Raw genomic sequence first — 25,173 nt, 5'->3', positions numbered from 1 at the left:
CCTATATTCAAATCTCCCAACAGACAATGCAAGAATTATTTAATTCTCCACACAGCCTAGGGGCATTGCTGTAAAACAATGCCCCGCATGGCTCACCAATAGGCTGAAGCGTTAAAATGGATTACAACAACAAAGTCCTGCAACAAAAACATGGCAGTGAGTCCACTTCACCTCCCCATTGAGGGCCAGTCAGACACATGGCAGCTCTGCTGCAGCCCCAGAGGTGTGTCTGGAGCAGGACAAAGCCCAGGATCAGATAGCAGTCTGTCCCTAAAGGGAACCAGGACTCTCAGACAACAATGGATCCATAGGCTCCAGTCAGAGAGCTCTCTGTTACAGTCTGGACATCTATGGCTTACAGGTGTCAATAGACAGTAGACTGGGCTTAGACACAAGCAGACAGGACAGATGATCCAGCAGCCTTTGTTCATATGAGGACTACAGAGGTCAAGTCTATTCAGGCAGGAAATGGGCTTCTATGACTACACATCAGGTGCACAATGCAGAAAGGCATGAATGGAAAATGATTCTGCCATGTTAACGTCTTTATCGTCCACTGGGATGGACAGGCGGATGGAGGGATGAAAGAGGAGGAGGAGAATACGGAGTCCTCAGCTCATCCTGTGTTGGTAGGTCAACTTGAGATTTTCAAATACAACTAGGGCTGCAGGGTTATGTCTAAAATTATTACTATGTTACTGCACTTCTTGCATCTTACATCAACATCTTACATCAACATCTTGACTATTTCCATCTACAGCGGATCTTCTAAATGAAATTAAATGTTACAAGAATGCCGAAATGCTAGTATTTTACGATTATTAAATGTGGAAACTGAAATTGTGATATATGGTGATACACAATTAATTGTGCCATCTCTAACAGGCAACTGTGTTGCCAGCTTACTCACTGGACAGGGACAAACTGCATCATGCCATATAGTGTATATGGAGTAGCACAGTGGCTGGATGTACCTTTAAGCTCGACTCGTAGTCTGTGTTGACTTTGAACATGAGGCCCAGTCTCAGATGAATCTCTTTAGCCCGGGAGAAACTGGCGTCAATGTACAGCACCTCCTGGAAAGCCTTGATCGCCCTGGAGCAAGACAGAGGGAGACACAGAAATAGAGCATGTTAAACACAGTTAGAAAACAACATTGATATTGAACTCTAAATATTTATCATAGCTCTGGAAACAATCCATCTTGTTACTGATGTCATCCAGGGAATGCCAGTGTATTCAACCAACTCCACCAGAGTTGCAGACTTTTAGTCAGCTGGAAACTGATATTTTCACATGAGCGTGACTTCTAGCTGGTACTTTGTTTCGAGGAAATGTTTGGAGCTAGAAACACTGGGCCGTTTCAAATGGATTTGTAGTTTATCGCTGCATCAAACCAAAAGGAGGGAGAGATGTGGGACGGTGGAGAGGTAAAAAGAGAGTGGGAGAAAGAAACTGAAAATGGTGGGAGGAAAGTGCAAGCATTGCTGTCACCTTGGCAACAAACATCCTCCTCCCCTTCGAATATTAAGAAACAGACTATAGAGATAGGAGCAAATTAAAACATCAAAAACAAATGAACCCACTCACTGTGCAGTTATGACAACAATGGCAATCACATGTCAGCATGAAGCCCCTTCCCTGCATGAGACAGTAGAGCACTGAGCTCACTGCTGACTGCGCCCCACACACACACACACACACACACACACACACACACACACACACACACAGGATGTGCTACTCCGAGGCAAAGTGCTCTGAACTCATTGGCCCCATTTTCCCCCTCCTCCTCCTCACTTATCTGGTCCCTCCCTCTCTCCCTCCCTTCCCTGTGCGCTCTGTGTTCATTCCCTCCTCCCTCCCTGGCAGGATCCAGTGTGAATACTTGGAGAGTGCAGCTCATCTAATGTGGACTAGATAGGCTGTGACAGAGAGCGTAAGGCAGGCTCTAGCCAGCAGATAAACGAAGGAATATTCTCTCCTGTAGAAAAGGGCAGCTGAGGGCACCAGACAACGCCAAAGCATTCTTCCGAATAAGTAGGTCAAATAACACACATTCAGCTCTATTATATGGGCTCTATTTGCTGTATCAGTTAAGACATTATGGCTCCAAATTGGCACCGAATGACCCAAAACAGTAAAGTCTGCATGATATTTGTAGCCTGGTATTTTCTTGTGGTGAAGCTATCAAAACTCACTCATGACCATAAGACATACAGCAGGTTATTTGAGACGATAGTCCTAGCTAGTACCAACAGGCTGGACACTTGGTCCGTGTCTCTCCGTAGCCACAGCTAGACCTGGTGAGCGCCACTCTGGCCCTGTGAAGTAATATTCACCATCTGACAGCTCAGCATTCCTCTGGGCCTCGGGCTCAGGGTGACGTAATGTGCCCTAGAGAAACCCATATGACCCGCTTCCCTCCCCTCCCCCATGAACACATTCCCCAGGCCTGGGAGATGGGGACATGTAAACTTGGCAGGGCAACAACACTGGAGGCCTTCAAGGCCACGGATGGGGAGGCAGAGGGGGAGCAGAGGCCAAGGGGGGATACAGGCAGAAATGTGGGGAGGAGAAGGGGAGGCAGGGAGCAGAGGCCACGGGGAGCCAGCGGGAGAGCGGGCGGAGGAGCAAGTGGAGGCGGGGTGGCCTGGTTCAGAACCAGTGCAGCGTGTACACCAGATGAATGCGGGCTCATTACGCTAGCCATGGTAAAGGACCAAGCAGCTAAATTGAGGAATGAAATGGCCCTTCAGTGTCCTTGCACAACTTTTTACTATAATGGATCCACAAACTGTTTTTGGTTTTCAAGCTAAAAAATATTTCCAAGCACATTGTAAAAGTGCAAATATCAGCTCTAATCCATGTCAGACAGGGTTCTGAATGGTGACCAAAAACACCTCCCCTTTGGTAGATAAGTATTTCCAATTGTATATCGCCAAAAATACAAAGGAGGATTTTCCTCTGATGTTGACATGATAAAGGGTTTCTTTCTGAGCACCAGAAGAGGATTGCTAGAGTTGTGAGAAAACTCACGTGTGAAGATTCAGAGTTAAGGTTAAATTTTCACATTAATCAAACTTCAATTTACTGAAACATTCATGGTTGTAAGAAATGATTGTAAAACATGATGAAGTTTGATTGCGCCCAGTTATAGAGTGAACTGTCTGACGCCTGACTGACCTGAATTCTACTCTTGATGCGCACAGCATCATGGGAATAACCATGCGTAACAGTGCAGGACTGATGAACCATTTCGAGATTATCATGTCTATTGTAGCTTGGTGCTAAAAAGCTACCAATACTAGACAGTCATGCTCGGTCAGCAGCAGCTATGCCCTACTCCCTATGGGTTAGACAGATGGGGCTCACTGCACATGATTTAGTCCCAAGATGGCTTCTAGTCTGATTAAAAGCACACATTCAACAGCACAATCCTCTAGAGAAACTAAGCCAAGGTAGGTAATGGGCCTACCTTCTCAGTCCTGCCTGGGCCTCTGCTGAGGGGGGCTGTTCTGGCCTAGACGAGAAGACAGAGCACCTAACGCAGTCAATATCAACCAATGCCACAGACACCTTGCACTACTACATCATAAAATGTGATACTTAATTCATCCTTGTGGGGAAATTCTCTTTTTGCTTTACCCCCGACACGGGGAGGTCAAAGCGCAGGGTCAGCTACAGACAGGGGGTGGGGATTCAGTGTCTTGCTCAAGGACACTTCAGATGGGTGGATGTTTGCAGTACAGGGGCATCAACACGGGTTCTCCAGCTGGAGGGCAGTCTCCCTACTCACTGCACCACACTGCTGCCCGAACATGGCTATCTTAAAGTATTATCAGAAAGAAGTAACACACACACACAACCGCGTTCTCTATCTGGTGCTGGGAATCACATGTAACCTCAAATGTGTCGATCCTGTGGGACACACTCCTTTCCACACCTGTTACTGATCTTGCACTTATGGGTGATTGTATATAAGCATTATGGCACTTTTGGTTGTTCTTGTCTTGCGAAAGGTCAGGTGACCAAAACACTGACAAATAAACCAATGCAGAGGTGATCCTGTGTGTGTGGGAATCTGTTATTTTCTTCCTATATCTTAAAGAATTATTCAGAAGTCACTATCAACACAGGTGAAGTCTAGGTCACAGAGTCCACAGCTGACCCCAACATCTAGACTTCTAAATTTTATCAGGTTAGGATCCAACTCTTACAAAAGGTGCCGCTCTCTTGAAGATTGTCCGCTACTGTAAAACTGCTCAGCAAAGAGTTATGGTGGCTGTGATTTGAACATGGCGAGCCAGCATATCCATCTACGGACTGCAGAGTACATTCTAAAACAAGGCATAAGGACCTACGTTTGGGATAGCAACAAGGCCTGGTGCCTGGACTTGGGACAAACCGCAGGGCCACTGGAAAGGCTGGAGTGGTGGAAAAGCCCCAGCGGGGACTGAAAGCCTTCACTAAGGCCACCATGAACCCTTCATTCCACAGAGGACAGTTCAAACCGGGACATGACTGTCCTGACCCTGATGCTGTTTGTGGGGTTGTGTGTGTGAGTGTGTGTTTGTTTTTATTGCGTGTGTGTGTGTGCATGCATGTAATTGCAAACAGGCCCTCCCAATGCCAATAGCGAGAAAACTTCAGCCAGTGCAATAGCTACCACAGGATCAGAACCCCTGGAGACACGGCGGCTACAGTCGCACTGACACACAAGCCTCGTCTTCCCTGGTCCTCCCTCCCAAAACAGTCCACTGTCTTTTCATATTAGAACATCTAAGAACTTAGGCTAAACTCTCAATAGCACGGATTGAGAGGTAAATTAAAAAAACATCAAAAAAACGTAAGCTCTGTATTGACAGACTTGTATTCCCCGTGAACCAACACGCTTATTACAATACACACACGTAAACCAAGAAAAAAACATAACATTTAACATGATGATGTAGCTGCAAAATAACCAAACAGATAATGGAGTAAAATGACAGACCAAAGTAAATACAAATCATTGTGATATTGGCTGACAACATGCAACAGTGCAATAAAAAGAAAAGTACTTACCACTGAAATGCATTGTAATGGAAGTAAACCATGCCAAGGCCATATAAAAAGGCAGCATTCTGAAAGAAAAAAAAACAAAAACAGTATTGGACATTTGTTATGAACAGCAACGTTTTTTGTTTGTTTTTTGTAATGGTTGTTGTTTAGAAGTTGAGAAGTCAAGAGGCAAAATTCCTAAAAACATGAAGTCATTGTTGCAAAGTCTTAGCCAAGGGCAGAGATCTCCATTGCTGTAGAAAATAGCCAGGCATTAGACTTTCCATGGGTTTTCAACATTTTTTTTAACATAAGAACAGTTGCAACCTTGATTATCTCAAAGCATTTTATTTTTGAATGACAGTACAAACAAAGGGTTTCATTCCAAAACACTAATTATCCAGTCATCCATCCATATCCATTCTCCAATACCTTTGACAGTATTCCATACAGAGTTGCATGAAACATTGTCGTTGTATATTTACATGGGCATTTGGTGCCCTTACCCAGGGGCACTTGAGCAGTTTTGGGCACAATCGGTGCCAGAAATTGCACCACAAACCTTTCAGTTAGGTGGCCTTTCTAACCATTCAGCCAACCTTCTGACCATGTATGTACAATATACGTGTGTTGAGGCTTAGAAATATCTGTGGGTTAGAAATAGGAGCAGTCTATTAGGTTATGTAGCATTATAGTCTCACTCCAGAGATTACATAATCCAGGGGATCAAAGGTGAGATAGATAAATGGGTATGCATAGGCACAAAAACACCAGAACTCTTACATTATGCTCTGTACAAGAACGACAAATGGTCGACAGGAGTAGGATGAGTGATCTGATTTTGTTTGGATAGTCAAAGTTTCACCTCAAAATATCTAGTAATCATAATGAGTCAAAACTCAGTCAAACTGAGTCAAAACAGAAAACCGCTGACATGTTTCAACCGCTGAACCTCCTACTACTGCCACTCTCACGCACACACTTGTTCTGTTGCCTATATACTGTGCACTGTATATGGTTGAATGACAATAAATCTGCTTGACTCATATTCACATGCATACACACACTAAAAATCATCAAAAGCAACACATTTCAATGTAACTGCTTATGCTACACAGACAGTGATATAAAGGTTGAGAGAATGAATGAATAGACTACAGACCCAACACTAGGAGTTATGCTGTAGGATAGGGGCATTCCTGGGTGTGTACGACAGGCTTACAGGAGAAATCTTCTTTAGATCAAAGCCTAGAAAGTGCTGAGAGCAGCCACCTCATCATTTAGCGATGACAGTGCCGACAAGGGCACAGAGAGAGGAGGAGGTCTACAGGGCAGACTGGCAGAGTCATTGTTCCGCTATGCCCAGACTACACACACACACACACACACACACACACACACAATAAAAACAGAAAGGAAAAGAGCAGAAACGGGAAGAAAGGCACGCACAGCCACTCAGTATGACTGGCTTGGGGAAGACAGAAATGTTTGGAGAGATATGAAAGAAATCAAGAGTAGAGGAAAAGAAAGAGAGGAGAACAAATGAGGAGTGAAACCAAAGAACTGTGGTTAACACCAGAGGTCATTCGAAAAGGTAGAGAAACGAGGTTTGATAAACACTATGGTGGGAAATTAATGCAAAACAAGAAGGTGCTTCATGATGCACCCGTCAGTTCATCCTACATGTAAACAAAATGGCCTTCATTTAAGCCTGGGTCAGACTACAGGACTGTTCAAGTCTTGCCCGACTAGGGCAGTTCGGACTAAACGCTTGCCATCTGGTCGGAAAGCTGTTCACACTACGCAACGGCACAAAGATGAGCGTCACACGCGAAGATACATGATGTAATACAATTACAAAATAAATACTGAATTATTCCTTTAAACAACACATTATTTACTCCTTTACACAATGCGGCTGTGATTCTTTTGAATGTGTCCATCACACATCCACTGCTGCTGCTACAAATAAGGTAATGCAATACTGAACGGTTCATGGCCCCACAAAAACTGAAGTGCAATTGAGCATCTTTACAAACATGCATGTAAATCAGCCTGTATTTCATTGTAGAGCACTTCCAAACATGGAAGTACAACTGAGCTCTCGAGAGTGTGGCCTTCACACTGGGTTTAGCACTAGAGATGGATGGGAACGTTTCATAAATCAAATGCATTTCCTCATGATCAAGAGCAGTTTTAATATGCGGTGGTTTGTAGCAAGGATATGACAAATGGGGCCCAGTGAGGGAACACGACAAACCAAGATAAGAAGTGAATGTAAGCCGCACATGCAGAAGCTCCATACCACTACAATGCCTAAACTCAAGTTGGGTACAGGCTACCAAGCCCAAAACCTCACAGCTGCCCAGGCTAGGCCAAGCACACACTAGTATAACTAACAACCACATTAATTCCCTTACCACAAAAACATCCCTTCCCTAGCCAGATTCCCCAGCTAGAGTCCAGCCTATTCGATCAGCTACTCCAGTCCTGCCCTGGTAACCCTGCCCTGGTCAATAAAAGCCCTGCCTTGGGGCTCAAAACCCAGGCTTGTTACATCGCAACCACAGCCAAGTCAACTCTGCCCCGCTCTATTATCCAGCCCAGAGGAAGACTTCACACTCTCACTTCACTGTGGAAGTCTGTATTCCCGGGGAGCCCAAAGCTGTCAGGCCCGGTCACTATCAAACTCCAGGCACCTCTCCTTAATGGGCCTTCCACAACAAGGCAACACCATACCGAACCAGCCCATCCACCCACACTGGGAGCAAGGAGAGGACAGGCTAGACAGCATCACATCACGGCTGGTTGGACGGTTTAACTGCAGGCCATGAGCAGGAGCTGTAGACAATATAAACTGTGGCAATTTCTCCACAAATAATGGTGAACCATTATTTACAACATAAAATCACATCCTCATCAGAATCCTGTGTGACTGAAGTTCCTGGCCCATGAACCAGTATCAGCCAACATAAGCACTGCAGCATCCTTGGACGCCATATCACACACACAGCTAATAGTCAGTCAGGAAATCTTGCTCAAAATCGCTGTTGCTGCTGGAAACGTAAAATACATCACTTTCAGGATTTTTCCCAGGAAAGACCTAACAGGCACCACCATATGAAATTGTAACAGATTATTACTTTCAATCTGAAATATCTTCAGCTCTCTCACGCAAACCATGTGAATGTGCTTCACATAAAAAGGCTGGAAGATATATTTATGCTGTACACAGGAAAGCACAATTGTGTCTAATCATATAGAGATTTTAGTTTCTGCAATTAATAATCTTAAATTTTGATGGCATGTAAGCATTTAAATTCATTCAATTCAAAAGACCTGCAGTAATATCAAAATCAAACACTCTATTAACATTCCTCCACTATTCACAATGAGCACTGCAACCGATCATTGGCCTTGAGTGTGCAGCACACAACGCCTTCATCTGTATTTACATCCGACTTCAGCATGCACGGGCACAGCAGAACTGTCAATGGGGCTGGGGGTAGCCTAGTACAAGTGTGCTAGTTCTTGAACTTAATGAACTGAATGATACGCTGGCATTTCATCCGTCCATTCAGGGTAGCAGAGTGGTCTAGTGGTTAGTAAAGGTCCCCTAACTGGAGGGGCCTGGTTTGATCCCACTGCCAAAGCTTCCAGGGAGGCCACAACCTGGCCGACCCTGCACCCCAACTGGAGGGCGAAAAGACAATTCCCCTTTTGAGATGAGTGAAGTATTAAATTCATACATTGGGTAAGACTAATCTATTCAATGACCTCAAGAATCATCTGAATGATTGCATCAAGGCCAAGGTTGCTGTAGCATCCAATCCTCATCCTCTCTCTGCCACACACATGTATAATGAGAACATTGCACAGTGAGTCTACCTGTTTGTGTTCCTGAATTCATTGTGAGCAATGATTGTGATAAAAAAAAACAGTTGAATGTATTGGACGGAGGGCATCGCTTCCGCTGCCTAAATGAAATCCTTTTCATGCGTTACCAGCAGCGAAAGGTGAGTAAGCACCTCAGTCACCAAGCGCATACCAACATGCAGTAACTGTGTTTGGATAAAAAGTAGGATTTATTTATACGTTTATGCCAGCAATATCATGCAGCCATAAGAACAATCTGTTAAACATAGTGCTATATTTAAAAACCCAGGCCCCTCCCTTTAGGGGACCTTTACTAACCACTAGACCACTCTGCTACCCCGAATGGACGGATGAGATGCCAGCTTATCATTCAGTTCATTAAGTTCAAGAACTAGCGTACTTGTACTAGGCGACCCCCAGCTACATTGACAGTTCTGCTGCTTCTGGTATGCCCGGGCAACACTGAAATGCTTATGATAATTCTATGCCATGAAAATGGTCAAATTTAAAGATATTGAATACCAGCACAAAATATTGGCTATTGGCGATTTCAGTCTAAAAATATTCATATCAAAAACCAATATTAGGAACAATAGTAAAGATCATTGTTTTAGCCATAATCTGCAACTCTAACTGCAATGCATAGGCTAATGAAAAACGATAAAGTGATAGATATCCTAGTTAATCCACAACACAGTCATGGATTTACTGAAAAGTTCAGTAGTCATTTAATGTTTACCCGGTCTGATTATTTAATTTAAAAAAGGGTTAGGTTAGGGTTGGGTTAGAAAATGCTACAAGTAGGATCTCAAAGGATCTGCATGCACCCTGAGAGACACACAGACACACACACAGACACACACACACACACACACACACACACACAAGGGCCAAAGTAATATACATTCACATCCAGTGTAGTCATCAAATAAATACAATACCTGAAATTTGGATAGCTGAAAACCAATGTACTTAAATCTACTCCAATCTACTCTAAAGCAGATACAATGTTGTTTATTATACACGTTTATGTGCAGTGTTGTGTAAACTCACCTTCCAGTAGTCCGACTGTAAACTGTAGTACCTCTGGTATGCAGATAATGCTGAGAAAATGGACAGATGAATAAAAGAACATGATACAGAAAGAGAGAAGGAAACAGGAGGAGAAGGTGACGACAGTTAGTGACAATGTTAGGTGCTATAAATATTCAAATAAGCTAACCTCAACAGTTCCCAGTAGGGTTATTCCCAAGTGTCTTGGGGAAAGCATTACCTGCTTTCTAGACGATCATAAAATATGTAATGAGGAGAGAATAATTCTTTGTCTACAGGTTCTACCAGTGTTAACAAAAACAGACAGGGTAGAGAAATCAAAACGACAACAGAGCACATCAAATGAGAGAGAGGGAGAGACAGAGAGAGCAACAGACAGAACAAGAGAGAGACAGGCAGTAACAGACAGGCAGCAAGAGACGGGTAGCGAGACTCACCTTTTGGATAGTCCTCCAGTAGGAGGTTGAAGTGGCCCAGCTGACAGAACATCTCTGGGTCCACTTTTCCTTCTGCTTTCAGGATGAGAGCATCATAGCAGCTAACAGCCTAGAGGAAAGAAGGCAGAGTTAGAGTGAAGTTACGCACCTGCAAAAAAGAATACCAGGTTCAATGAAGGGTGGAAATTATGACTGTAACACAAAACATTATGGGGTTTGTTGGAGTGGCAAAATAACCCTACAGTACAAACCCTTTCAAAAAGATGTCAAAACAATTCCCCATATCAAGCAAATTAAGATGCCAGAATTTGACCTTAGAGGTATTGGTGAAAGTTAGTCTAATTTTATAGATTGGCATCTCTCCCTTATGAAATTGCTGACATTTTTATTTTTTACCTTCAGATAGAATAAATATTTTAGATGAATAGCTTGTTGTTATCAGTAGCTCCAACTAATTTGTGGGACTATGGAATGATAAAGCTAGCTTATTCCACAAAGACTATTTTCAGGCCGATAAACAAAGCTGAGCTGCTTGAAGTAACCATGCAGGACGTTAGCGACTGGAAGTGCCATGTACGGCGGAACTTCCGATCTAAACAAAACCAATTTGTCAGCTGAAAGTGAGCGTGCACATTGATTTGAAAAAAGTGGAGCTTTCGTCAGTCCGGGAACTACATTTCATTCACAAATATCACTATTTTATGCTCACATCTTCCATCCATAAATCTCCTCCATGGATTACTTTACTACACATCTCTTTAGTCTGGATTTGATATCATACATGACGAGCAATATCATGAATGGGATTGAACACCGGTCTCATTTTAGCTTATTGTGAGATAATGGTGTGAAAAACATTCATAGCAATTTCGTACGGGATAGGGGCCAATCTGGAGAATGAGTCTAACTTTCACTAACACCAAAGGAATCCTTTAATGTTAGGCCTAAAGCTGTAGTAAAGGTTTATAGGAGGATATGATCAGACACAGTTGACTCATGTCCTATCAGTGGACTGTGTTTTCCCAGCCTTCCAGGGATGTTTGCATGGGGCCAGATCAACGCCAAACATGGGCCTCCCGTCAGTAAGTATTTAAATAACGGCTACACAAATTATTCTGATAGCACATTCTGCAGGCGTTACATAATTATTCACCCAAAAATGACATTTTTTTCATTATCTACTCACCCTCACATCAGTTGAGACATCGTTGAAGTTTACATGTCGACATAACGCATAGCGAGTTAGCTAGTGCAGTGTAGAGCCAGCCTTCTCCAAAAGAACTAAAGTGGCCGGGTCCTGGTTCTTTAGAGTACAAAAGACTGTAAAATTACTCCAAACAGCTCAGGCAGCACAATCCACTGTGCACTGTGGGTCCAAAAGTCCAATTTTTACCTCATTATCTCCTAGATTTTCCACATTGTTATGCACCACGCCAACAGTCACAACAGCAGCAAGCAGATGCTGCCTTCAAATGCTGTCGGAAATATTGTAATTAGGGGGGTAGAGTGCGCATGAACGACCCAATTAAGTGTTAAATACAAATGGGAAAGTTGAATTTTACATGTTACCCAAGATGCTATATTCTCACCCTTCTCTTCTCTTGACATGTTATTACACTGGGTCAACGCATGACCAACAAGACACAAGAAAACTAAGTGTGCAGGGTTTGCTTCCAGTTCACAAAACTGATGCGAATCTTGTCCTCCTTATTTGGCCATTGCAGCACAAAGTTGCTCTGTTCTAAAACAAAAGAAGCTACTTTTGTTGCAGGGTATATTTTGTTATTTCTGACTAATAAGTACTTGAATAGGGGATGAGTTGTATTTACGACTTTAAAACTAGTAGGTAGGTGCTTATGAGGAACACATGAAGGCAGCAAGACTCTTCCATCCGATCGCTGTAGGACAACCACAGCCTTGTGAGTGGAGAAAAAGTAGTTGATAATGAGGTAAATATTGGACTTTTGGACCCATAGTGCAATCGTTTGGCTTCAGAACACTTGTATTGCGCTGCACGAGCTGTTTGGAATACTTTTATGGTCATTTTTTGCTCTTTTTGTAACTCTCAAGAACCAGGACCAGGCCACTTCAGTTGTTTTGGAGAAGGCTGACACAAAGCTAAGCCAGCTAACTCGCTATTATGTTATATTGACATGCAAACTTCACCAATGTTTTGAGTGAGATGAGCGCGAGTAGATAATGACAAACATTTTTACTTGTGGGTGAACTACTGGGTGAACTATTCCTTTTAGATGGATGAGTGTGTGTGTGTGTGTGTGTGTGTGTGTGTGTGCGTGTGTGTCATCATGTTGGAACAATGTTGGACTAAAATGCCATAATGGCAAAACCATAGAGTAACATGTACTTCTGAAAGCAGAGCACACCAGCACCCTACTGTGGTTCTAGCCTGAGAACCTGAGAACACGAGAACACAGTCAGTACCAAGGAGGGCGATTTTGTGTTGACTGGAGCATCACCTTCAATGTTTGCTAATCTTATTAAGCTTTGTCATCACTCACGATGATTGGACTGGACACCAACTGCAACTGTTTGAAATCAAATTATTCACCAATAAATTGCTCATGAAGCTGAAAACCTGGAGCACATGCCATACCCATTCTGGTGCAGCGCAGTATGTTTTACATTATGTTTTCTGCACAGTTCATGCTGTTGAAGTACCCAAACATATTTATCCATGTGCACCTACTTTCGGAGGGTACCAGCAGGAATGTCATCATTGTGTTTGCCAAGTGCGAAGTGATGCACACAGCTGCTCAGTATTACAAAAGAAGACCAGAGGATGCTGATACTGTAGTGTACCTAGAGTAAGCCCAGTACAAGTACAGTGCAATACTTTTGCAATGGCAACACTACTACAGAAAAATCCTCCAAGACCTCGCAGTTAGGGGGGATCTTGTTTGATAGGCTTATGAATATCATCCCTCTACTTAAAGAGCAATAATGTGCATTCCATAGTGTTCTCTGAATCCTCCTAAGCCATGCGGTGTTTCATTGTGCAGGTATTGCATGGTGAGTTTAAAAAACATATTTTATACCAAAGAACAACAGATTTGTGCAAGCAAAGCACAAGTGACAAGATAGACCTCAAGACTCTCTGTGAAAAGGGGATCTATGTCTGGTGCTTATAATAGAAGGTAAAATAAAATTAAAAAAAAAAAAAAACAGTTTCTTTGCCATCTAACTTTGGAGCACATTCAGTATTACACTCACATAACATTTTCTCTATCAGTGGGTTCATTGTCTGTCATATAGCAAATAAAAAAGCTTGCATGATTAAACACATTTTGGAGGTGATGGCACCATGCCAAGTGGCTCCTCTCCCCATTCTAATTTTATGAATTTGTTCCACAGAGGTTAGCGTAGGCACTCTGCAGGGCATCCTGCAGACACAGTGTGATTCAGCAACAAAACTACACACAGCAACACGCTCTCCCTTCAGTTATGAATACTCTATATAGTCAGTACTGAAATTAATAAATGATTTCTTGTTAGGCTGTTACATCTGCTTGTACAGTGCCTGATATTAAACTATTACCCCACTTCCCCCACAGTTAAACATGGTAGAGTCCAGAGAGAGAATGTAAAGGGAACTTCTATTCAATTTACATTTATTCTACCTCAAGCAAACCAAATTGTTTAATGTTATATTGGCCTTAGATGAGTAGCTGTCACAGAGAAGGATCACACGACAAAATCGCTCTAGTTTAATGTTATATAAAAAATAAAAAAAAGGTAGGCCTGCCTGCAGACAGAGTATGAAGGACAACAACAAGAAATCACCAAAAGAACACCAACTGGCTATAACTGAGAGCAGGGTTAGGCCTAGCCTGAAAGTACGCCCTAACAAAACAATGAAATAGGCTAACCCTACAACAAGACAGCGACAAGCCACATGTTGATGACACGGATCAAGCATAGGCAGAGTAACGTTACAGTGTTACATGGACTGGGTGAACATGGTTGCTTCTGTGTGCACACACACTACTGTACCGTTCAGTCAGAGTGTACCGGACTTCTACTTTAATTGGTCGTCTTTGTTAAAAACACTCAGCATTACAGCTTCATCGTGATATCTTTCTTTGCGCAAGCTGATTAGCCTAGCTATGGCTGCTAGCTAGCTAGCAAACGTTTGCTAGGTATTTTTCCTCCCCACCCCGCCATCTTGGGCCGAGCTAAGCAGCCATTATTTTGCAACCTAAAAGTAACAACGTCCATTTGTTTGTCCATCGACAATATCATATGTTTGGTGTCACTAGTATGATATATACGAGTGAAAAAATGGAGAAAACCGCCGGATAGTTAGCCGCCACATGCTACCAAAGTGGGCTGACGCACAGCCCAAACTCTGGCCATCGTTATTGTCGCTGAGAGGATGGGACAGATGGGTTGGTGGGATACAAACACTTTGACAATTTAATGTGTCTCCTATGTCAACGAAATATGTATTCGGTCTTATCCGGAACCTCTCGTCTTACTTTTGCAAGCTACTTATAGCAAGATATTACCTTTATAAACCTCTTTACCGAAGAGTCTTAACAGTTTACAATGGCTGCGTGATTATTCAGCAAATGTAGCAAGCAGAGTAACAGCACTGTAACATGTTTGCATCACCCATAGCTACCTGTCTCTAATCATGAAATGTGATGTTGATTATTGTATCTACACTGGCAAAACACGTTTGCAACCGCCGATACATTGTTATCACGTAACATGTTACCTATTCGTTCAGCACCCGATGGCACCATCGAATTTAGCAGGGTGGAGATTCATATCGGCTTGCAATTTAACTATGGAATATATCTGCTAGTTTGGCCTGCCTAAAATTATGGATGAAGATTATAGAGAGTGGCATTATTTGATTCTGTCCGTGGCTGCGTAAATGTTGCTTGGTAAAATGCAACATTATGCACTGATCACGTCCATAATTAAACGCTGGTTTTACAGTCACAGCAATCTGACTGATTCAGCATGAAAGTTGGGGAAATGGGTGTTTGTGTAAGTCGTGGCCAACCATATAGCTAGAGTGGCGTTGAGAGGTCTGTACCACTTATTTCAGGTGGGATATGCACAAATCAGAGGAGATAACGGAGAGAGGCGACTGTGATCCTATTCTGTGGCATACCTTTAACAGCAAGGCCTTCGTTCTGGCGCCATCTTCATGAAGCCTCTGAAATCCAAACAGTGAACTGCAAGTAGAGGACAGACAACACAGGCGGTTCCGTATTACTTGGGGGCATTCATATTTTTTTTTTTTTTTTTTTAAACTGCGCGAAGAAAAACACAAATAACAAAAAAGAAGCAGAGAAGACTGTTCACATTATAGATCGCCTAACCTGTCAATTCCGGCCAAGCTGTCCCTCTCTTGCGCTGTTAGCTTTGGAAAGTCCTCTTCGATTTCATTCGCTTTTCCCGACGCCATTTTCTTTTCCTCATCACCAGCAGCGCCGAGACTCCGAGCAGCAGCAGAGGCAGCGGCGGTGAGCGACACTCCGCACGATTTCATGGAAAGGACACGGGGAAACCAACGGGGCTGAGCAACTCCGCCGAAATGCAGTAACAACGAAAGTGCAGCACCTTATCCAGGACTAGAACGGGGCGTAGCGTAATTGTTGCCAAATCCTCAAGGAAATGATCCCTTCAAGTTATCTTCCACACACCTCATTGTACATCAAAACACAGCGTGTATTCCAGTGCCAAATTATGCATGAAGTTGATGTAATGTTGGGTTTTACGACAGAGTGTTATTTGATAATATCGCAAACTTCCCCAGCCATCAGCTCAAAGTTGTTGTAATTGTGTCACATAGGCAAACGCACGCCGCCACCGTCGGCACGCCCTCCGTTCACCCTGACCAATCATCGTCCAGCGTTTGCAGTCACGTGACTTGCCTGACTTGGGGTGTCACTAACACGCGCACGAGCATGCGCACGCACACACCAAGGAGGATATCAAGACCCGCCTCAAGTCCTTCCATTGGTTCCTCACGCCGTATTATGATTACGTAACTACGATTTGAAGTAGTCTATTGGTCAAAATAACTGTCCATTTGCGGTGTTTGTCTATGGGGGGCTGTCAAGGATGCTACAATGTTGCAAAATTGCACTCACATACTTTTTGTTGCATTTATTGACAGCTTATCTGCAGGATGTGTGGTTCTACAGATGAACAGTTCTTTGCTTGTGACCTGATGCAATCTGAACAGTATCATATAGTTATTGAGGTCCTTGCCATTTCATTATGTTTCATTCATTTTGCCTTTATGTTTAACTTCCCCTTATCCCCTAATCACAACTCTGTTTCATGATGAAGCTGCATACTGCATTATCAAGCGATCTGCTTCTTATACATGAGTATATTCATCTGCAAGGTCCTGCGATGACTGTATAATTGATCTGTGTTATAATATGAATTTACAGCGCAGTGGTATAAATATTGTATTCAGCAAAGTAAAAGGCAAGCGGCTGGCCTGGTGGAAGAGAGCCTTGATCTAGCCGTTGTTCGAGGCTGATTCTTCAAACGTGGAGGGAGACTCTTTGATATGGAAGACTAGAGGTCACTTTCCAGTTTGATTGGAATACCACAAACCCTGCTGACAAAGATTGCTGGGCTGTAAATCTGCCACCACTGTCAGAATATCAGAGATTGATGGAAAACTGTCATCCTGCCTGCACAGGAGGGGATGAAATATGGGACATAAAAAGGAACAAATCAAGTTCCAGACCTAATTGAATAAGCACAACATGGTGGTCATCAAAGCAAGTTTAAGTCCTGACTTTTAGCTCTGCAGTGTCCTCCAGAATGATTTACATCCCAGTTAAGGATGAACTAAAAAGGCTGTAAAAGACTTAATAATACAAGTAATGAGCTCTTTAAAATACCTCTGGTCCATGAATTCCATTAGTCACGCTCATTATACAAGATTAATAAGAACCGGAACAGAAACTAAAAAAATCTGAAATGCTTATTAAAATGCATTGAAATACAAGAGGCCATATTAAGGCATAAATGAGCATCTCAAAGGAATAAAATGTATTATGACCTATAGAATTACCCCCTAGCTGCGTCTTTATTCAGAATCAGAAGCACATTTATTTGCCAAATATATTGAATATACAAGAACTTTAGCTTGACATTAACTGCTACTTGAAAGTAACAGTTTCACACAGCACTTACTAATATACATGGTGCAAGGATATATCAGTGTTACCCATACTGTTACTGCAGTTGTAGAGCAGTAACTGAAGTGAGTGTCCAAGTAGTTCAGTAGTCCATTTTATAATTGTGGTTACATAATAATAAATATTAAAAAGTTTAGATATTATTGCAGCATGTTTTAACATGTTTTACCTATTATAGGATATGTAAACATACCTAAAGTTGATTGTTTTAGGATTGTGTCACTGTTTCTCCTCAAACACCTCTACCCTCTCTCCTTATTTCTCACTTTTTCTGTGATCATCTCTTGCTTATTATGACATTTTTATATTGGTAAAAAGGCCTTCTCCTACTCTGCCCCCTCAACCTGGAACACGCTACAGCAGGAACTGAAGCTGTCCAGCTTGATTCCCCTAGGGGATTTTAAACTACTTCTAAGAAATATGGAGAGAGCGTCTGTGGGGGTTTGCTCTTGTACATAGTCCTAAAATCTGGCTACCACTTTGGCACTTTTGCACTTATCACCTTTATGATTGTGTTTTATCTTGTCTCTGTATTGAATGTCCTGTCTGTCTGTAACTTTGTGTTGTACTGCTGTACCGACCAGGTCTCTCTTGTGAATGAGACCCCGTGTCTCAATGAGATTACCTGTCCAAATAAAGGTTTAATAATAATAATAATAATAATTGTGGTTTTGCATGTAATTGAACTACTCTGTCTTGGCCTGGTCTCCCTTGCAAACAAGATTCTTGATCTCAGCTGGACTCCTGGCTGGCTCATACTTGTAGCATTTATAGTAAATGAAAGTGGACGTTCACCGAAAAAGAAAGACTATTGGCAACATTTTCCCAAAATTTGTGATAATCCTTTTTTTTTTTTTTTTGAATAAAAGTTAACACACATTCAAAATAAAAATTTTCTCTGACAAAGTGCTTCAGAATGAAAGAATACATTTTCTCCAAAGTTTAGATTAGTTCATTTGTCATCTTTTAGATCCCATCTTTATGAGTCTGAGCCACTCCATACTTTTTACTATTTCCAAACTATCCTTTTTATCTAAAGTATTAGAAGAAAGTTGTCTATAAATGGCTGATGGACTCTGAGCACATGGATGAATTATTTGAACAATTCCAATCTGGTTTCTGGCCCTGTCGCAACACAGAGGCTCTACTGAATGTTACCAATGACTTCTTTTTAGCAGCTGACTCTGGTCAGTGTTGTGTTTTAGTTCTCCTTGATCTGAGTCCTGTGTCAGTATTTCCAACATGGCTGTTAAATGGTTTATTTCCTCTCTATCAAACGCACAGTTCTCTGTAGGCTTAGGTAACTTAGTATCTTCTTAGGTACCTGCTAACCCAAATTACTTTCGACAACCCCCAGAAAAGAGGCGTGAACTTGTAACATTCAGTTTCAGGCTAAAAGTGATGGGTTTTCACACTTGTAAACATGCTTATTGCAAATAGGTCTATAGGCAAAATAGAACTGTTTGACAACTATGAAAATGATCATAAAAAGGAAAACATGATTAAACTGTTGTTTAATGTTTTCCCCAATATATGATACAAAGTTGCAACTGTGTCAACAGTTTGTCAACAGGAAGTTCTGATAGAGGGAAGTGTGTCCCAGAGCAGTTGCGGTTATACCACAGAGGTTTTATGGGTTACACAGACGTGCGACCGATTATAAAAAAAAATAGTGCGACTCTAAAAATGCACCTTTTCGCCCCTAGTGGTCAAATATGGTAGTGTTCTCTCTCGCAGAGAGTCCAGACAGAATCAAGTCTAGATGTCCACAGGCTGGAGAAGAGAGCGAAATTACAGGTTGAATTTACTGACTTGTATAATACGACCCAGGTGGTGTTTCCTTTAAATGTAAAGCTTGATATGTTTTGTTTTTGATATAAAGCGAGTCTTTGTCCATTACCTCATGAATAATTCATTTATATCTGATGACTTCAATCATGTATGTAATTTCCAGTAGTAGCAAACTTTTTGACAGCAGTGTTTGAAGTATGAAGACTCCGGGAGTCACCAAGTCCTGTAAATAATCCGTTGCTATGTGATAATGGAACTGTGGTGATTACACCCTGCAGGATTTACATTTTGACTTCATGATAAACAAAATTAAGAGCTTCAGCCTTGTTGACAAGGTTGCTGGCAGCAAGTATCATGAATGATGTAGGAGCCAGCTACTTATTATTCATGAGCCCTTTTAGCCAATGAGCGCTGATTAGCCACAATGCTAGCGTGGACATGTACAGGCATAGATTCTCAGGGGGAAAAAACAACAAGAAATCATCTTGCCATTTATAATTTTATATACACTGTCACCGAAATGATGATGTCACTTTTTTTTTTTTTTTTAACTTTATTGCCATTAACAGACATTAACAGGCAATTAACATTACAAATTAAAATCACTTTGAGATTGGGCTTCACATATAGATGAAATGACACCGTACAAAAGTAAAACACACACACACCTACCTATACATATATCTACAAAAAATATACATCTAAACAATAAAGTACAAGATTCCTGACTAAGGTAATGATGATGTCACTTTTTCCAAACAACTGTGTAATGATACAATAGACCATGTTAGCCATTTAGCCTCCTTGACTTCCATGCAGTGGTGGTCTCTCTCCAAACACTCGACTGCAAGCGTATCATTGGCAAGATAGCGAGTCCAAAGCTGTCCGTCACTGTGTGGCTGTGTTCATACCCCCTCGCCTCAGTTCCTCGCCTGTGAGTGGCCCATTCTGTTACATCACTAACATTTCTAATTGAGTGTCACTCAAAACAAAGGGGGAGTGTTTAGGGGCTGTAATGGGACAGGGGGGGGGGGGGGGGGGGGGGGGGGGGGGGGGGGGGGGGGATTGCACCCCTAACTCAAAACGTAACAGCATTGCCTCATTATTGAGCCTAATGTTGGTGTGAAAATTGGTCTCTCTGCCTCTTCTATGGTGGATTTCTCCTGTGTGACTGGTGAACCTCGGTGCAAAATGGTGAACCTAGAAAGAAGCCCTTGTTCTTTGATTCTGAGGGACTGACACCAAAACCTGACTGTTGATGTTTTAGATTTTCTGCTGTCAAACTCCATTGTAACTGCTGACATGATGTCACAGCATTTGGCCAGTTGTCTGCAGGAATAAGAAAAATACACCACCAAACAACAACATGGGTCCAGAAATGCAGGCTACATCTCCAATAGCTGTTCTGCAGTGTTAAAGTGTTTTAGGGTATTCCTTTAAGGTTCATTTTGATTCAGATGTAAATTTTGATGAACAGTTTACAGGGCTTCTCCAATCTTGCTACTACCATTTAAACTATTTCTAAGGTAATTATATTCTTTGGTGATCTGGAGAAAATCACCAATGCATTTATTTCTTCTTCTCCAGGCTATTAAGTCACTTTATTTTTGCCTAGTAATAGAAATGCTCTCCCTCGCTGGCAGTTAGTGCAAAATACAGCTGCCAGGCATTTTACCAGGGCAAAATGGAATGACCACATTAGTCCAATTTTAGCCTCATTACATGGCTTCCAGTGCAGCCCAGAGTTGATTTAAAGTCTTAGTAACCACCTTAAAAGCAATGCACAGTTTGGCGCCACACAGATCTTTTAACACCCCATGTGCAAAAACACAGCCTTATGTCTACAGACAAAGCTCTATTAACTATTCCCAAGTCTAGACCAAAAACCATAGGTGATCTTTTGCAATTAAGTTTCTGAAATAGCCTGCAAGTAAACATTCGATTGGCAGACTTTTAGAAACGCATTTCTTTTATTAAATTGCATTTGATAGTTATTGCCATGAATCTGTGTAATATATGATTGTTGTGCTTGTTTTTATTGTTTTTGATACACGCTAATAGCCTATATACAGTATATCATAATACTGATCAACTGTCATAGGGTTTTGTCAAAGCTTTCTTGTAGTCTATGAATCCAGCATACTACTACTACTAATAATAATAATGATAATAATAATAATAATAATAATAATAATAATAATAATAATGATAATAATAATAATGTCACTGTTGTTCTTTACGGTATGACAGTGTGCTGCATGCTTGAAATAATGATATTCCTTTAATCAAAAGGTTAAACTGAGCAAACCTGTCTCTGTCTCATTTTCACTTTGACTGACAAAATTATGCAAATGACGCCGGACGTGCAGTAGAGCAGTGGAGGACAGACAGACCAACCTACTCCAAAATGGCGAACCGCGAGAAGGGTAAGTGTATAAACTAATAACAGCCTCTTCTTTGGGCTGTTTACGACGACTGTAGGTCCGAATCACATATCTAACATTATGCTTTTTAACATTCATCCCATGTTCAATGTTTTCAAAGTCTGTTTCCGCGCACGCAGAAGCCCCATGGCGCAGGTTGACAGTTTCCCTCGTAGCATAGCGTTTCTATCATAATGCTAACTTATAATTAGACCTACTAACTGTACTAGTAACAATGTAGCAAGCAAGTTACCTTTGACCATCATGGTAAAGCACTGCAGTGTAGACATTTACAACGATACAATATCACTAACTTAGCAGCAATCAGAATGTGGTACCGTTCAGTTTGTAACAGTTTTGTCTATGGACAGAGATTCACTTTATGGGCTGTTTTTGCCTGTTTTTGGCCATTCGCCACTCATGGGCCGGCACTCGTCGCATTGTTGTTTTGTCATGGTTGGTCATTTTTCCATTTACTTATAGAACTCGAAGAAGAGATTTACGACAAGGTCGTAGATCTGACAGAATACGCCAAACGTCAGCGATGGTGGAACCGCCTCTTTGGAAGCAGCTCCGGCCCTGTAGCAGAGAAGTACTCTGTGGCCACCCAGATAGCCATAGGGGGAGCCAGTGGATGGTAATAGTCCCCATGGAAATACATTATGCTGCCTTCATGTGCTCCTCGTAAACTCCTGCTCCCCAGTTTTCAATGGACCCTGTAATAAAAGTATTTTTTTGGTGGCAGAATTCTGCTTCTGCTGCAGCGGCAGAATGAAGAGGAGAAAATGTTCACCAGGCATGTAGCTGATGCTTTAGTTAATTTACACACTGAACATAGAATTACATAGAATGCCAAATATAACATATTTTTATTATAAAATCCATAACTCGATGCTCTCCTTTCGATAAACGTCAACTCAGTTTGTCATAGAAATCTGACGTTCCTAGTCATATTTACCACTTTGTTGGGTCCTTCACCTGTGCTCACCACGCAACTGCAATATTTACGACAGCATTGGAAGGCAGCATTAGTCTTGCATCTTTATAAGGAGGTTTCTTTCATGTTCTGTCAACTCAGAATTGTTAACTCTCATTTTAGGTGTGCAGGATATCTCTGTCAGAAGGTTGGAAAGGTTGCTGCTACAGCTGTGGGAGGAGGTCTTCTGTTGCTACAGGTATCCAGGTGTTACTAGGCACAAGCACATGTGGTTTAAGCCTTTCAATAGAAAAAAAAATACAAAAATTCTCTTTTTCATTGTTCGACTTGTTCTTTCTCTCTCCAGATTGCCAACAATAGTGGCTATATCCAAGTGGACTGGAAGCGAGTAGAGAAGGATGTCAACAAAGCTAAGAAGCAGTTAAAGAAGGGTACCAATAAAGCGGGCCCAGAGCTGAACTCATTTGTTGACAAGGTAGGTCCTCAATATTTTGGTATTTATTACAGTGTAATGCTGTGAACATGCTAGCGCAAGCCCAACACATATAGGTCAGTCAAAACGTCAGAATTTCTTCTCATTCCATCACAAAGGTGATCACACTTGACAAATGAGGCAATAGCTGTGGATCACATAGAAAAAAGAAAACAATGAAAAACCATAAAACCTGCCAATGCAGTTATTAATCCTGTTGATAACAAATAATACAGAGCTAAATTGCAAACATATTGAATTATCGAATTCTTTGCAATGGGCTAATTAGAGAGGCAGGGCTAAATTTCAGCCATCACCCATGTACTTGACATTCAACTTGATGTATGTCTAGGCTATATGTACTAACATATAGCAACAAGAAGCAGCTAACTACTATCACTGTTTTTTGCAAGCCCAGCTGAATGAGTCAGACGGTTCATACATTAAGCGTTACCACATTTGAATGAGTCAAAATTATCTATCTGAAATGGATTGTGACAATATGCTGATTCAGCTGTTCTGTATTGTGTCTTTTTCAGTCCACGGAGTTTGTGAAGAAAAACATCGTTGTCACAAGTGGGTTCATCGGAGGCTTCCTGCTTGGCCTGGCGTCTTAGGTCTGCCAAAATGAGACGAGCCTGTATTCGTTCTCAAGAATGAACACGGGGAAAAATCATTGCATCATGGCTGTTAAGTGTTCTGACAGCAAGCAAGCAACTTCGAATTAGCTTGTAGCTGTGTGTTTTTACATAAGCTGCACATCCTTTTTACTGTCAATACTGTACCTCCAGAAGAACATGGAAGTAGGGCTTCTTGATTAGACCAGAATGGCCCCCTAACTTAAAAATTACACCACTGTCCAGGCCAAGTATATCATGACAAAACAAATCTTCCAAACTGAATAAAGAGAAATACATCGGTTTAGCTTTAAAGCTGCAGTGGAACTGTGCAGCAACACTCCATGTAATTGCATAGTACTACTCCACTGCACAGAATACCACTAACATACTACGGCTCATGCCAATATCCATAGACCCTGAGAATGTTGCAACTATTATTTTTTTACCAAACTGACATTGAACCACAATGAAGGGATGGATGCACTGTCACTGCTGACACTTTTTTTGCGCACAATTTGGCTAATTACATTGCAGCAATTGGCTAAGTGTATTTAAATCCACTTTCACAGGTGTGACAGTATCCGTGGGGTTCCATAAGTGTCAGTGTTATATTGCTCAGACCCAGGTCGCCACAGTCAATCATCTTCAAAGTTAAACTTGAACCTTATTCGAAAGTGCTGATAGATGTAGGGTTGTTATGCCTTTTTGAGAGGTGCAATATGTGTGATGGGTGTTATGTCAGCCTCCCCTGCATCTCAGATTTTTATGTATTTTGTTTAGCAATAAAATATTGATGCTTTAGGTATTGAAGGTTGCTGGTGTATTTTTATATAAGGCTGTTGAGCAAATAAAAACATTTCAACAGTTTTTTAATTTTATGTTGGTTTCTCCTGTTACCTATTTAACTGTGCTCTAATGCAGTTTGTCATCATTCAAAATTCATAATTCGTGCCTTGAAAGTATTGACACTTTACTCTTGACCTATTGGCTCTAATAGTTTAGATGACCATTAGTTTAGATCAGTCTGTTATTCATTCATTCTCAGCTTAGTTGAGTTTGAAGTAATTATTTCAGATTTCTGTTCACATAATGCAAAAAATACCTAAGAATAGGCTATGTTTAGCGATAGGCTATGTTTAAAAAAAAAAAAAGATTTGTAGCCTATATGCAAATTACATTCATTCGAAATGTATGGGACGTTGGGCATACGTTCGAATGAATATTACCATTGTCATGCATATTTTGAAACATACCTCTAAACATATTCTGAAGTAGGCTAGTGTAATGTGTGTGTTTGGCAGTATGGGTAAGCATTTTCAGAG

General features: G+C 41.6%; 2 protein-coding genes across 3 annotated transcripts in view; one reads left to right on the top strand and one right to left on the bottom strand.

The window, feature by feature from the left end:
- The window catches only part of kdm6a (lysine (K)-specific demethylase 6A), a 38,506-nt gene extending 22,315 nt beyond the window's left edge, over nt 1-16,191 (bottom strand). The window contains exons 1-7 of one of the 2 annotated variants that reach the window (XM_078286291.1): nt 15,764-16,191; nt 15,553-15,616; nt 10,410-10,518; nt 9,973-10,022; nt 5,068-5,126; nt 3,479-3,523; nt 975-1,095 (exon numbers count right to left, since the gene is read on the bottom strand). In XM_078286291.1, coding sequence (XP_078142417.1) covers nt 975-1,095; nt 3,479-3,523; nt 5,068-5,126; nt 9,973-10,022; nt 10,410-10,518; nt 15,553-15,616; nt 15,764-15,933 — 618 coding nt within the window. In that variant the 5' untranslated portion in view covers nt 15,934-16,191. The remainder of the gene's footprint in view (nt 1-974; nt 1,096-3,478; nt 3,524-5,067; nt 5,127-9,972; nt 10,023-10,409; nt 10,519-15,552; nt 15,617-15,763) is intronic. The other variant, XM_071926387.2, reaches the window with a different exon arrangement.
- Nucleotides 16,192-21,761: 5,570 nt separating this feature from the next.
- On the top strand, nt 21,762-24,718 carry fundc1 (FUN14 domain containing 1). The gene is made up of 5 exons (XM_071926366.2): nt 21,762-21,825; nt 22,306-22,459; nt 22,922-22,997; nt 23,106-23,234; nt 23,771-24,718. Exons 1-5 carry the CDS (start codon nt 21,807-21,809, stop codon nt 23,846-23,848), a joined length of 456 nt encoding a protein of 151 aa, XP_071782467.1. The 5' UTR covers nt 21,762-21,806; the 3' UTR covers nt 23,849-24,718.
- The last annotated feature ends 455 nt before the right edge of the window (nt 24,719-25,173 follow it).

This window comes from Centroberyx gerrardi, chromosome 10, assembly GCF_048128805.1.
Source record: "Centroberyx gerrardi isolate f3 chromosome 10, fCenGer3.hap1.cur.20231027, whole genome shotgun sequence".
NCBI classification, from domain to species: Eukaryota; Metazoa; Chordata; class Actinopteri; order Beryciformes; family Berycidae; genus Centroberyx; species Centroberyx gerrardi.
This window is presented reverse-complemented; position numbering and strand designations above follow the sequence as displayed.